The 14,807-nt window shown below is 41.1% G+C and overlaps 1 protein-coding gene across 1 annotated transcript; it reads right to left on the bottom strand.

Annotated features, from left to right (window-relative positions):
* Positions 1 to 10,331: 10,331 nt before the first annotated feature.
* Positions 10,332 to 13,958, bottom strand: LOC309798870 (HMG box transcription factor BBX-like). The gene is given in 2 exon segments (XM_082611605.1): positions 10,332 to 11,092; positions 11,094 to 13,958. Coding segments are annotated over 2 exon segments (2,820 nt in total). The 5' UTR covers positions 13,814 to 13,958; the 3' UTR covers positions 10,332 to 10,992.
* Positions 13,959 to 14,807: the final 849 nt, after the last annotated feature.

The following is a 14,807-nucleotide window of genomic DNA, read 5'->3' on the forward strand; positions in this document are numbered from 1 at the left end:
ATTTCACATCTTTCCCCTGCAACTCATTCCAAATTCTTTATTTACTGTCTATTTTAGGGAAATAACTTATTGGGGTCTTTCACCTAAGGGCTCAGTCTCCTTTAAATATATTTTTTAAATGACTTCGTCATACCCTGTAGTTGAGAGACAAGATTTGAGGTGGGAGTTAGGCTTGCTCTCTTTCCTAGTTGCAGTCTTCCAGCGTTGCTATAGCAGAACAGAGGTGGGTGAGGGGATAATAAGTTCTTTAAAATCTGCTGGTTTTGAACAGATTTCTGATTCTTTTTTTTTTCTTTTGGACATACTTCTTACAATTGACAATAGTTTGGGGGATATTGATCAGAAGTCTGTAGCTTTTCGTAGGTTTGTAGGACAGAAAATTAGACATGGAATTTATGTGTCATAGGTATGCACATTTTAAGATATGAAGAATACTACCGGGGCTTCCCTGGTGGTGCAGTGGTTGAGAATCCACCTGTCAATGCAGGGGACACGGGTTCGAGCCCTGGTCTGGGAAGATCCCACATGCCGTGGAGCAACTAGGCCCGTGAGCCACAACTACTGAGCCTGCGCGTCTGGAGCTTGTGTTCCACACCAAGAGAGGCTGTGACAGTGAGAGGCCCGCGCACCGTGATGAAGAGAGGCCCCTGCTTGCCGCAACTAGAGAAAGCCACGCACAGAAACGAAGACCCAACACAGACAAAAATAAATTAATTAAATTAAAAAAAAAAAAGAATACTACCAAGGGGGTTAAGATGTATCTTGGAAATTTTTCACATCAGTGCACATTGGTCGAGCTTATTCTGGTTACTGGAAGCTGAGCATTCTAGAGTATGGCTCTACTGTCATTTAACCACTCATATTGATGGGAATTTGGGTTCCTTCTAATTTTTTGTCATTGCCAACAATGCAGCGGAAAATATTTTTTTGTAAATATAAATTTGCACACAGGTACACATATCTCTAGGAAAGATTTATAGAAGTAGAACTGCTGGATGTATAAACTTTTGAAATATTCCTTCACAAATTTCCCTGAAATTTACAACCTTCTCAGTACTATATGTAAAGAACTGGTTCCCAAATCCTTCCTCAACACTCCCTCTTCCGGTTTTCCCCCCCAATTTGAAGTTAAAAATACTATCTCATGTTTAAATTGGCTTTTCCCTGATTTCTAGTGAGGTGGAACATTTTTTTATGTGTTGATTTATTATTTATACAGTTTGCTCTGTGAATAACTTGTCTTTATCTTTTGCCCAGTTTTAAACTGGGCATTTGTAATTTTCTCACTGATTTGTAGACACTCATTATAAACTTTGGATAAAAAATTCCCTTCAGGGCTTCCCTGGTGGTGCAGTGTTTGAGAGTCCGCCTGCCGATGCAGGGGACGCGGGTTCGTCCCTAGGTGAAGTAGGTGAAGCTTCCTTGCCCAGTCAAGATTTCTGTTGGGCTACATGTTTTTCTACAGTGACTGATTTCTGTTCTTATTTGGACTCATATTTGCAAAGAAGCACTATATGTTATGTTTCAACTTTAACTTTTAAAATACATCATATGGTCCAGAACAAAAGCAATGTTCTTCAGTACCTCTGAATGGTCAAATGTAGATGATCTATGTAAATTCAGTTAGGGATCAAAATAGCCAGACTTCTTCCAGTGAGAAGAACTGAACTGACAGTCTTTGAAAATCTTTCTCTGGAGACTTCTTACAGTAACAGGGAAAAATGTGGGTTCTTGGTCAGTTTCTCAATAAATACAATTTCCTGAAATATCTCAGGGCTTTGTCATACCTTATACCCTTTTCAACAAAGAAAGTTGTCTTAACTATTCCCTTATAAAAAGGCATAGAGTAAGAGAATTGAGAATGTTAATTACAAATGAGATAGTGGATTTACAAACTATTAAGAGCTGCAGAACTCTTGCAATACTAAAATATTCTGAGTTTTTTTTTATTTTTTATTTTTTTGCGGTACGCGGGCCTCTCACTGCTGTGGCCTCTCCCGTTGTGGAGCACGGGCTCCGGACGCGTAGGCTCAGCAGCCATGGCTCACGGGCCCAGCCACTCCGCGGCATGTAGGATCTTCCCGGACCGGGGCACGAACCCGCGTCCCCTGCATCGGCAGGTGGACTCTCAACCACTGCGCCACCAGGGAAGCCCAATATTCTGATTTTCTATTAAATATTTTTTATTCAGTTTTAAGATCACAGTTAAAGTACTTTAGCAGGTTATACACATGACTTACATGTGCAACTTTTAGAAATATCAAATTAAGTATAAGATTTTGAGGAAAGAAATTATATAAACGTGTATATTGACTTTTACTACACATACATCTAAGAAAGCAATAATTCTGTTGTACCATTAAGTGGAAATCATTTATTACAAGGCATGTTTACACCAACTCTAAAGAGAACCAAGCCAATTTCTGAAAGCAAGAAAAATGAGCAATTCGGTCATGCTGAAAACTGTCAACAGACTTAAGACCTGGTGGTCAAATGAAGCTGTGGTTAATTTATAATAGGTAAGTAAGCAATTCAAACCTATGGGAAAAGTTCATAATCTGGTAATGTGGACTCTCAGGTGGTTTTTATTCCTTTTCGACAGATTCCTGAGAGCAAGCCATGAATGCTAAGGAAATGAGAAACATGTTGCCGAGCATGTGCTGAGCTCCAGATCACAAACCTCCCCCACCCCAGCTCTGCCGCTACGAGCTGACACACTAAAGGGAGGTGTCAGTGGACGTGAGCACTCCCCTGAGGCCGCCAGGGGAGGTCATGGTTAGTCCACGAAACGCGTGCCTCTGTGATTTAGGTTAGAGCTTGTGAGGTAAGACGTGTGGTGCGGTGCAGTGGGAGGGTGTGGAGGCATGGAATTAGGTCCTTGCTCCTCGGTAACCAGTTCTGGCCCAAGTTATTAGAAAATCTCTGGAAAGAGTAGTAATGTTCACAGGAACTAATTCTGTGCATAAAGATCAACTTAAGGAATTGACAAACCATTAGCCAGACTCATCAAGAAAAAAAGGGAGAAGACTCAAATCAATAGAATTAGAAATGAAAAAGGAGAAGTAACAACTGACGCTGCAGAAATACAAAAGATCATGAGAGATTACTACAAGCAACTCGATGCCAATAAAATGGACAACCTGGAAGAAATGGACAAATTCTTAGAAATGCACAACCTGCCAAGACTGAATCAGGAAGAAATAGAAAATATGAATAGACCAATCACAAGCCCTGAAATTGAAACTGTGATTCAAAATCTTCCAACAAACAAAAGCCCAGGACCAGATGGCTTCACAGGCGAATTCGATCAAACATTTAGAGAAGAGCTAACACCCATCCTTCTCAAACTCTTCCAAACAATTTCAGAGGAAGGAACACTCCCAAACTCATTCTACGAGGTCACCATCACCTTGATACCAAAACCAGGCAAGGATGTCCCAAAGAAAGAAAACGACAGGCCAATATCACTGATGAACATAGATGCAAAAATCCTCAACAAAATCCTAGCAAACAGAATCCAACAGCACATTAAAAGGATCATACACCATGATCAAGTGGGGTTTATTCCAGGAATGCAAGGATTACTCAATATACGCAAATCAATCAATGTGATACACCATATTAACAAATTGAAGGAGAAAAACCATATGATCATCTCAATAGATGCAGAGAAAGCTTTTGACAAAATTCAACACCCATTTATGATAAAAACCCTGCAGAAAGTAGGCATAGAGGGAACTTTCCTCAACCTAATCAAGGCCATATATGACAAACCCACAGCCAACATTGTCCTCAATGGTGGAAAACTGAAACCATTTCCACTAAGATCAAGAACAAGACAAGGTTGCCCACTCTCACCACTCTTATTCAACCTACTTTTGGAAGTTTTAGCCACAGCAATCAGAGAAGGAAAGGAAATAAAAGGAATCCAAATCGGAAAAGAAGAAGTAAAGCTGTCACTGTTTGCAGATGACATGATACTATACATAGAGAATCCTAAAGATGCTACCAGAAAACTACTAGAGCTAATCAATGAATTTGGTAAAGTAGCAGGATACAAAATTAATGCACAGAAATCTCTGGCATTCCTCTACACTAATGATGAAACATCTGAAAATGAAATCAAGAAAACACTCCCATTTACCACTGCATCAAAAAGAATAAAATATCTAGGAATAAACCTACCTAAGGAGACAAAAGACCTGTATGCAGACAATTATAAGACACTGATGAAAGAGATTAAAGATGATACAAATAGATGGAGAGATATACCATGCTTCTGGATTGGAAGAATCAATATTGTGAAAATGACTCTACTACCCAAAGCAATCTACAGATTCAATGCAATCCCTATCAAACTACCACTGGCATTTTTCACAGAACTAGAACAAAAAATTTCAAAATTTGTTTGGAAAAACAAAAGACCCCGAATAGCCAAAGCAATCTTGAGAACCAAAAACGGAGCTGGAGGAATCAGGCTCCCTGACTTCAGACTATACTACAAAGCTACAGTAATCAAGACAGTGTGGTACTGGCATAAAAACAGAAAGATAGATCAATGGAACAGGATAGAAAGCCCAGAGACCAACCCATGCACGTAAGGTCAACTTATCTTTGATAAAGGAGGCAGGAATGTACAGTGGAGAAAGGACAGCCTCTTCAATAAGTGGTGCTGGGAAAACTGGACAGGGACATGTAAAAGTATGAGATTAGATCATTCCCTAACACCATACACAAAAATAAGCTCAAAATGGATTAAAGACCTAAATGTAAGGCCAGAAACTATCAAACTCTTAGAGGAAAACATAGGCAGAACACTCTATGACATAAATCACAGCAAGATCCTTTTGGACCCACCTCCTAGAGAAATGGAAATAAAAACAAAGATAAACAAATGGGACCTCATGAAACTTCAAAGCTTTTGCACAGCAAAGGAAACCATAAACAAGACCAAAAGACAACCCTCAGCATGGGAGAAAATATTTGCAAATGAAGCAACTGACAAAGGATTAATCTCCACAATTTATAAGCAGCTCATGCAGCTCAATAGCAAAAAAACAAACAACCCAATCCAAAAATGGGCAGAAGACTTAAATAGGCATTTCTCCAAAGAAGATATACAGACTGCCAACAAACACATGAAAGGATGCTCAACATCATTAATCATTAGAGAAATGCACATCAAAACTACAATGAGATATCATCTCACACCAGTCAGAATCGCCATCATCAAGAAATCTAGATACAATAAATGCTGGAGAGGGTGTGGAGAAAAGGGAACCCTCTTGCACTGCTGGTGGGAATGTGAATTGGTACAGCCACTATGGAGAACAGTATGGAGGTTCCTTAGAAAACTAAAAATAGAACTACCATATGACCCAGCAATCCCACTACGAGGCATATACCCTGAGAAAACCATAATTCAAAAAGAGACATGTACCAAAATGTTCATTGCAGCTCTATTCACAATAGCCCGGAGATAGAAACAACCTAAGTGTCCATCATCCGATGAATGGATAAAGAAGATGTGGCACATATATACAATGGAATATTACTCAGCCAGAAAAAGAAACGAAACTGAGCTATTTGTAATGAGGTGGATAGACCTAGAGTCTGTCATACAGAGTGAAGTAAGTCAGAAAGAGAAAGACAAATACCGTATGCTAACACATATATATGGAATTTAAAAAAATGTCACGAAGAACCTAGGGGTAAAACGGGCATAAAGACACAGACCTACTTGAGAATGGACTTGAGGATATGGGGAGGGGGAAGGGTAGGCTGTGACAAAGCGAAAGAGAGGCATGGACATATATACACTACCAAACGTAAGGTAGATAGACAGTGGGAAGCAGCCGCAGAGCACAGGGAGATCAGCTCGGTGCTTTGTGACCGCCTGGAGGGGTGGGATGGGGAGGGTGGGAGGGAGGGAGATGCATGAGGGAAGGGATGTGGGAACAGATGTATATGTATGACTGATTCACTTTGTTAGTAAGCAGAAACTAATAAAAAATTTAAAAATTAATTAATTAATTAATTAATTAAAAAGATCAACTTCAGGGCAGGATCAATTTTGACCACTGACTGCAACAAGGAAACAGTGGCCACCGAACTTCTAAGTACAAGGTTTCCTCTTTTCCGTTATTAGTATAAATCATACCACCACAAATAAAATTTGGCCAGGAGAGGAAACTTTTTGTATGTGTGAAGAAAATGTATATTGATATTTTTAAGGAAAGCGTAGCACAAACAGATGGAGGTGTATGAGGGGAATCAAATGTACTTGTCTTGTTGTTCACTCTTTTGGTGCTTCTTTTTCTAAAATGTAAGATAATGTCCCCAGTGAAAAGGACAAGGTCATTTCATATGGGGTATAATAAACTTCATTATCACTTCCAAACTACATAAAAGCAAAGCAGTCCATCAGACTCTGAATACATCACCAGACATATCTGGTAAGATGAACTGAACCACTGTTTCTTTTTTTATTGTAAGTATGATGTTAGTCAATCTAAATAAGATAACTGTAAAACAAAAAATCCCCAAACTCAAAGAAACACAAAATCCAAATCTAATTCTTTGGGAATGCTTGTATAAATAAAAGCAACACCTAATTAACAATTAGTACACTCTTTATAAGGTGCAAAACAAGATCCTATGTGGGGAAAGCTCAATTTGAATTCCCACCTAGCAGTCACTCTGAATACTTTATAGGTCAAATGTAATAAGAGCATTTGCTTCTACTGCCCATTTTCAGCAATACATTGTTCTCTCCGGAGAAGGTGGTTTGGGAAGTCAAAACACTGCAGTGGAAAACAGTGGCACTGACGGTAGAAGCAAAAAAAGACAAACCTTTGAAACAGGACTTACTGGACTTAACCGTTAAAGCCGAGGTAGCCCATTAGGATTGGCCTTATCTGAGGGCTCTGTGGAGCAGTGCAATCAACGGTGAACCTTCTCACAGCATCACGTACACCCCGACTTTCCCTTTACAAATGATGACTCCAGGCCTTGCACGACTTCCTTCCTTTTCCCCCAAGAAGCGGCGATGCTTCCCCTTTGCTGTATGGATGCTGGCCTCCAGCCTCCAGCTGCTGGTCTCCAGAACACTTAGGATTCATACAGTACTTTAGCAGGCAGCATGGTCCCACTGCTTCACATTAATGCCAAATGTCAAACTTGGAACAGAGTTACTTGATATTCCCCATCCCTCCCCCGGAACTGTCTAAACAAAACATGTCATTCAGTTTTCAGCTTACTCCTAGTGCTGTATTGATTTATAATCTGCTTGAGATTTTACATAGGTGCAAACACTTCCAGAGGATGAGCCAAGGACTACAGAGTGCAAACAAACTTTTCTATGACTCAGGCAGAGTAGCATCTGACTTGATAAGAGAGTGACAGGGATTACACAAGTTGGATTCTAAATAACCAGACCCGTTCAGATGCTCCTTTTTGTTCATAGTGTTCCATCCCTTTTTTTCTCTGCAGCAGTTTGAATGGCAGGAACTATAATAACAGTGATAACGTGGGAATGAGTTGAGCATGGCTTTGAGGGGGCACTGGTAGAAAGCTCATCTGACGGAATTAAATAAATATATTTTCGGGGGGGCAAAGACTGTCAGAATTACAATGGTATGATATATCCTTTTAAAAAAGAGGGCTTTAAAGAATTCACCATTTTGATCTAAAATCTGGGACCTAACCTAGTTTGGGGATAAGAACCTGTGTCTTCAAAGTGGCTGTGGGACCTTTTGCCTTTTCCTGGCCTCATTACAGTTATCCAAACAAATAAACACTTAAGAAGGGCGTCTTACAGTATTTTCTCTCTTTCACTCAGCTTCTTAGAGCTGCAGCTTCAGTAACTATAATATACTCTACACACTTCAAAATTACATAGGAAAATACCCAGAATAACTAAATAAATAAAAGGCTAAAGAAAACTGGAACAGTACTGTGTCTCCATCTGAGACTAAATCATCCACTTCCAGCAACACAGAGAAGGGCTAGGACAATTTTGTTCAAAAGATTTATATACAGGTTTGAATCTAGAAATTAAGGTAAAAGCATAAATATTGAGAATTTCAACTAGATTCAGAATGGTTTCAGAAAGATATGATACAACAATTTAGAATAAAACAAAGGCAGAAGAGCATCATATTTGGGTTTGCTTGAGATATACATAAGGTGCAACAACTTTTTCTCTTGAGGATGCTTGTGGGACAAATGTTAGTGTAGATGGTGTTTGCTGGCAGATTAAGGTACACACCATAGCAATATGATTTTCCAAAATAAAAAAGAATGAGAGAAGTGAAATGAAAATGATAAATGGGGGAGGGTACTACATGTTGGTCTGCAATATGTGTGCTCACAAATGTTGTTACCTGAAAATACCAACACCCCTCTCCAGTGGATTCAGGGCATGAGAAAAGCACTATGTTTGAAATCAAGACATTACTCAGAGAAATGACAAGGTGAGTGTCTAAAAGACTATAAAGCTTTGCAGGATTTCTGCTACTCTCAGTGCCTAACCGCTTAAAAATTAAGCATGTCTACAAGAAGGTGGGTTTTTTTTTTTTTCTAAAGTATCTGAAAACAGTCGTATCCAGTAGGTTGCCCTCCACCCCGACCCCTGCCTAAGGGAAAAGCCACTGAGGTTTAGGAAAAGCAGATCAAGTAAGATATATTAATCACATAGAAAAAAGTCATCTTTTGTTTTGCTTCTTTTTAAAAAAGGTCCCATGAATATACAGCACTCTGTTAAGGAACTCTAGTGAAATGTAATCAGAGGACTGGAGGAGAGGGCACTGGCAAAAATAGACCTATTCTAACATGTTCTAGAGAATAACAAGTTAGTGCCATTGTCAAGGTGCATGTTCTGCACCAAACAATTTTTGTTGTTGGTTTTATTTTTTTTTTGGATTTTAGCTAATTATAATTTTTAAATCACTGCTAGCAAGTGGTCCAGAAACTCCAACAGCCACCAACACTGGGACCCAGCAATTTTCAAACATTCACTTTGTGTTTCGAAATTTAGAAAATATGAATACAACAGCATCATAGTAAAAATATCATGCTAAAATCTGGGGTTGCTCACCTGATTTATTTCTGTGTGAATGGGGCTAAGCTTCTGCCTCTGATTAACCTTGCTTACTAATTCCTTCTTCCTCCATGCCCACAAGGAATATGCATTTTTGAGGACACCGTTCCAATGCCCTGATGCCCTCTTTACCTGCTTTGAAAAAAAAAGAAAAAGCCCAAATCTCTCTGTTCTTTTTCAATTCTGTTAGTATGTGGTACATAGTTTCCAGCACCGAAACTGAAGTAACATCTACAACCGTGAAAAGCTAAACCTAGTCAGGACGAATAGAGTCATTTTTTGTATGGCTATTAGGTCAAATTACGATTAGAAAAAAAATCATCATTACAATTCAGTCAAGTATAAATAAGATAGCTAGATAAAACCTTGTAAACTGTCACCATTTAGAGATCTAATTCAAAAGTTTCAAACTTGAACTAACACTATCAAAATTCCGCCAGTTTGAAAACCAGTAAAAATTATTGCTGGAATCCAATACTTAAAATTTGGTAGTTTGTGCTGTGATGCAAGAGTGGGGAAATACTTTGTGCTATGGAACAAATACCCTGTAAAATCTGTAGCCGCCGACTAATTTTGATTTATCACTTTGCATCTGTTGCTAAGAAACAAGATACTGTGAACGTCAGGTGATGGAGTCAATATGTTGAATGTTCTAAGCCAGTTAATCCAGTTGCACTGGCATATGTATAGTTGGTTTTATGTTCAAAAGCAACAAAACATGAAAAGGAAACAGGAAACTTGCAGGTGGATCTATAACCGCGAGTCCCACTCTGGTCAGGCACACCTCCCTCATCAATACCTCCGTAACCACAAAAACTCAAAATGGCTCTAAAAACCTGCAGTGCCAATTACGCTGTGCATAGCAATTGCTACCCGTCCAGTCTGTCTGGGATGGATGTAAAAGGGCTGTAGCTCAAAGACCACACAAAGTGAGTGTGTCTTCAATGTGTTCTGAATAGTGAAGTAATACTAAGGTCACTTCTGAATACTATTTTTCTTTTTTTGTCTGTATGAACGATCCATTGGTCACTCAGACCCTTGTGTAAAAATAAAAGAATCCTCAAGGCATGAAAACATCAGTAATCTGTAATCTGCTGGACTCTTCCCCTGTCTGGGAAAATATTCGCCACAATTTGACCCAAGCAAATTCTTCTTGGTCACTCAAGGCTAAGAAAAAATTTCTGCTTGTAAGAACTGTAATTTTTCTTCTTCTCTCTCTTTCTCTTTTTGCCAGCAAACTACCACTCTCTTGGCAAATATAAAAGTGCAGAATATATGGACCACAAGGCCGAGCATACACCGCTAACAGCGGTACATCTGCCTGCCCGTGCTGTTTGGGAGTCTCTGGAAGAGGCTTTTTAATATTATTCTACAATATAAATGTAGGTATAACCTATTATATAAACCATCTTAGAACATAAACCTCCACGTACAAAAAAGACCAAGAATATCTAATAATAACTAGTGCAGTGTGTCAGTTTTTGTTTTTTTGCTGTTTGTTTTTGTTTTGAAAGAATAACTAGGTAATATATGAAACTAGTTTCACACTCTCTGGTTGGTAAAAGAGACGCTGGATGAGCTACAGTAAAGGCAGCCTTTTACCAAGTTACCACCTATTACCATCAAAAGCCTTCAATAGAAAGCAAAGCTCTAGGATCATCCCATTTCTGCTCATTATCAGACAGACAACATCACCCTCAAAGACTCTGGGTTCTGAAAGAACAAACTGGCCCAGGGTGCCAACTTCTGCTTCAAGTGAATCTGGGCCGTGTAGGGCAACAAGCCCTTGTTTGCTGTCTGTATTTGCCACCACATGGACTCACTCGCATCTCTCAATAAAGACAAGGCTAGGGTAGTAGGTAAAGCACAATGGTTTACAAGTAAAGGGTGCTTCACTGGTCGGCGCAAGAAATAAGTACAGGAGTCTGGGGCATTTCTTTTGGCTGTCCATCATGGGTGAGCGGAGTTGATCTCTGACTTCTATGCATGTTCCATGGCGGCCACTTCGGCCAGCACAGCGAGGCTGAAGAACGCAGACACGGCGGGCATCTCCGGGGTGCTGCTCCGCGTCTCCGTGGACTCTCGGTTGTGTGAGCGTTCGTCATTGCAGCCTGTCTCGGTCACCTTCACAAGACTCCTCTGCAGTTGTTCCTTTGGTTTGTCATCCAAAGTACCTCCTGCTGGTGATACCCGGCCATCTGCTGTCCTGACAAGGTGTGTGATCTTGGTTTTCCTGGCTTTTCTCTTTTGACTGCCCACCAAGGGCTCTTGCGCCGTTGTTGGCTCTGGAGTGTTGCGAATGGATGGGGCATTTTTAACCTTATAAGCAGGCTCTGTGGTGTTTCTGTCTTCTGAAAATATGGCTTCTGTAGGGTGAATGGCAGCCAAGAAGAGTTGCTTGTTTGACCATTTATCCCCACTTCCTTTTTCCGGAACATTAGGCTTCTCCTTGTTGTGCTTGTATTTGCTGACAATTTTGTGGAATAAGTTCTTTTTCTGAGACTGGAAAGGACCTTTGCTGGTTTTGGTCGGTTCTGAGCACATATGTCCGGTCTTCTTCTTTTTTCTTGGGACAGGTACACATTTCTGGTCAAATGTAACAGGACTATACTGAGGGAGGCTGTTGAATTTCTTTTCAAATTCTTCATCCAGCTTTGCTGAGCCAAGGAGAGAGTCTTCCTCTGGCTTTGTCTTCTTGAACTTCTTGCTTCCACTGGTCCCACTCTGGTGAAACGTCCAGCTTTCTTCATGCCAACACTCTTCATGATCAGAGGACTTTCCTTTTCCTGACCTTCGTTTCCCTCTGCCAACATTAGCTCGCAGAGAGGTGAGCATACCCTCAGACACCAGGGTTTTATAAAGAGCACCTTTGCAAGACCTCTCAGATTTCCGGGAGCCACAAGTCTCTATTTTTCTGTGACACTCACTGTCCTCAGGCTTGGCCTGTCCCGATAGACTGGGTGGTAATGCATCCTCCGTAGGGGTCAAAGGTTCTGCTTTTATACCCTCTGGGACCTCACCAGAAATGTTCTTGCTGGCAGAAATACTGATAAAATCTTGAGGTCTTGACTCTTTGGTGGTGTCTGAGGATTTCTCCTTTGACATTTTCTTCTCTCTTGATTTCACTCTCTTCTTTGGTGGCTTGGCATCCAAAATGCTTCCCTTGCCACTCGAGGATGTATGGACCTGCTTGCGAGGGGTATCTCCAAGCTTCTCGATGCCCCAGTCTCCCTTTGCAACAGCTTCAATGGTGTACATGACACTCTCGATATCAGATTCCGAGGACTGCCTCTTTTGGCAAGTCTTCTTGGGTGTGGATTTATCATTTCCATGTCGATCCATTTTGGTTTTCTTCTTTTCCTTTTTTAGCTTTTCTGGTTTGCTTAATGCTGTGGGATCCTCGATGATCCTAATGCCATGAGGATGGCACATGTGATCCTTTCTACTGGGAACATCGCTTATTATTGTCTTGCTACTGCCAGAGTAAGAAAAATCAGGGAAGTGACTACCTTTTTGATCTTCCTCTAATTCTTCCTTTTTAATTGCTTTAGGAGCTTCCATTTTTATACCCATTATATCATCCATTCGCAGCTCCTCAAAATTTCTTAATTCCTTAGAATCTCTTACATTTTCCTTAGCTGATTTTTCAAATTCTGCTTCTTTCTGGAACCTGGCTTCATCTATTTTCTCCATTTTCATTTCTCTTTCTTCCTTGCCCTTCTCCAGTTCTTGAATTCTTCCGCCATCTGATTCTTTGGCTTCTATGAGCTTTGACTCTTCCATTTTCACCCCCTCTGATGCCAGGCACATCTCTGCCAGTTGAAAGAGTGCAGACTTTCCACAGCGTTTTACAGGTTCAGCACCACCCAACTGTGAAGCCTTCGAACAAATCTCTGCAAACTGAAACAAGGCTGATGCTTGACATTGTTTTGACGGAACATCGGGGTGGGAGGTACCTGAAGATATCTCGGCAAACTGAGATAATGGTGACTTCTGACGCAATTCAGAGGATTCTGAAACATCAGGCCTGCAAGTGCCAGAGGATATCTCTGGTGTACCAAGAACATGTTCTCCAGCTAAAAGCAGCATGCTCAGGCCTCCCATTTGAGTAGGATCGGCCATCCCAAAGTTAAGCTGAGGCATTTCTTCAGGCTTTGTTTTCTTGGGGCTTGGCAAGGCTCTTGAAGAGTCAGATGGGAAGGCCCATAGTTTCTCCCGTGGATTGACAGTGGATGTTGGGGATCTCACAGGCTTGTTTGTGGTAGCACACCATTTGTAGCCAGGATTTGCTTTCATAAATGCATGTTTATACTCCTTGGCCATGTCTGTGTATTTCTGCTTTTCCTTTGGATCGAGAACAGCCCACCAATCAGCTAGTATCTTGGTAGCACCTCGGTTATCAAGCCTGGGGTGTTCCTGACGTACAAGAGAGCGATGACGTTTGCAAAATAAGAGAAATGCATTCATTGGTCTCCGGGCTCGCTGTTCTGGTGATTCATCATCTTCAGTTTCACCATCTTGCTCTAGACCAGCGGCCCCAAGGAGTTGAACCTTATCAATATCCTCCTCTTCGTCTTCCTCTTCTTCCTCTTCTGAAAAGTCAAGACGTTTCTTTGCTAGCAATGGATGCCACTGAAGGCACTTTCGTTTTGGTCGTTTTCCAGCTCCTTCTCCTTCTGCGGAATAATCTTTATTTCTATGACTGCCTTTCATGACTCTGACCGGTCAAGTCAAGACTTTCCATCGTGAGTTCAATGGAACATCAGAACTTCCAGCTTCTGTGATGCAGCAGAATTCCAGGAAGGCAAACGGAAAGTACACAGGGAGGAAGATGAACTGCAGCAAAGCCTGTGTCATATGATAGTGACCGCGCGGGTTCGCTGGGCGCGAGGGCGTGTGTGTGGCTCGCCCTCAGCGGCCAGTCAGGGCTTCTCTATGGGAAAGTGGAGAGAGAGGAGCTCGCAGAGCCACTCTGCCTCCGCTTCACTGTACACTCCAATATTCTGATGTTTAAAGAGGGACTCTCGTAACCAATAAGGACCTACTCTATAGCACAGGGAACTATACTCAATATTTTGTAATAACCTATAATGGAAAAGAATCTGAAGAAGAATATATATATATGAATCACTGTGCTGTACACCTAAAACTAACACAACATTGTAAATCAACTATACTTCAACTTAAATGATTAATTAATTAATCTAATTAAATACAAGTTCTTCCCTAAAAAAATAAGAATGACTCTCAACTCTTCTAAACATATAAAATATTTTCTTAAACCTTAATCCACCCACTCCTGACACGTTAGGACCTGAGGCAAGACTGCGCTGGGCTGGAGGCTGAGGCCCTGCCCTCCAGCTCTGGGTCTGCCCCGTGTCCTGTAGGGCCTTGCTTACGGGACGGAACGTGGACGCCCAGCCACGTAGCCAAGCTCCCGCCTCCCCTGCTGCACACAGATGAGCTTGGCCCCCTGGGGCCTGCAAGTATCACATCTGTGGCTGGGCTCGTCTTCTAGACCATGGTCGTCACCTGGAAGCTTCTTAGAAATGCAGAATCTCAGGTCCCACCCAGACCTACTGAACAGTAGTCTACTTTTTCATAAAATCTCTAGGTGACTTATGTGCAAGTTAGAGCTTGAGAGCCTTTGCTCTCACGTGGGAGGCTGAGGTCAGAGGCACCCAACTCTTAAGTTTAAGAGACTCCC

This window comes from Mesoplodon mirus, assembly GCF_964341445.2.
Source record: "Mesoplodon mirus genome assembly, chromosome: 2".
Classification (NCBI taxonomy): Eukaryota; Metazoa; Chordata; class Mammalia; order Artiodactyla; family Ziphiidae; genus Mesoplodon; species Mesoplodon mirus.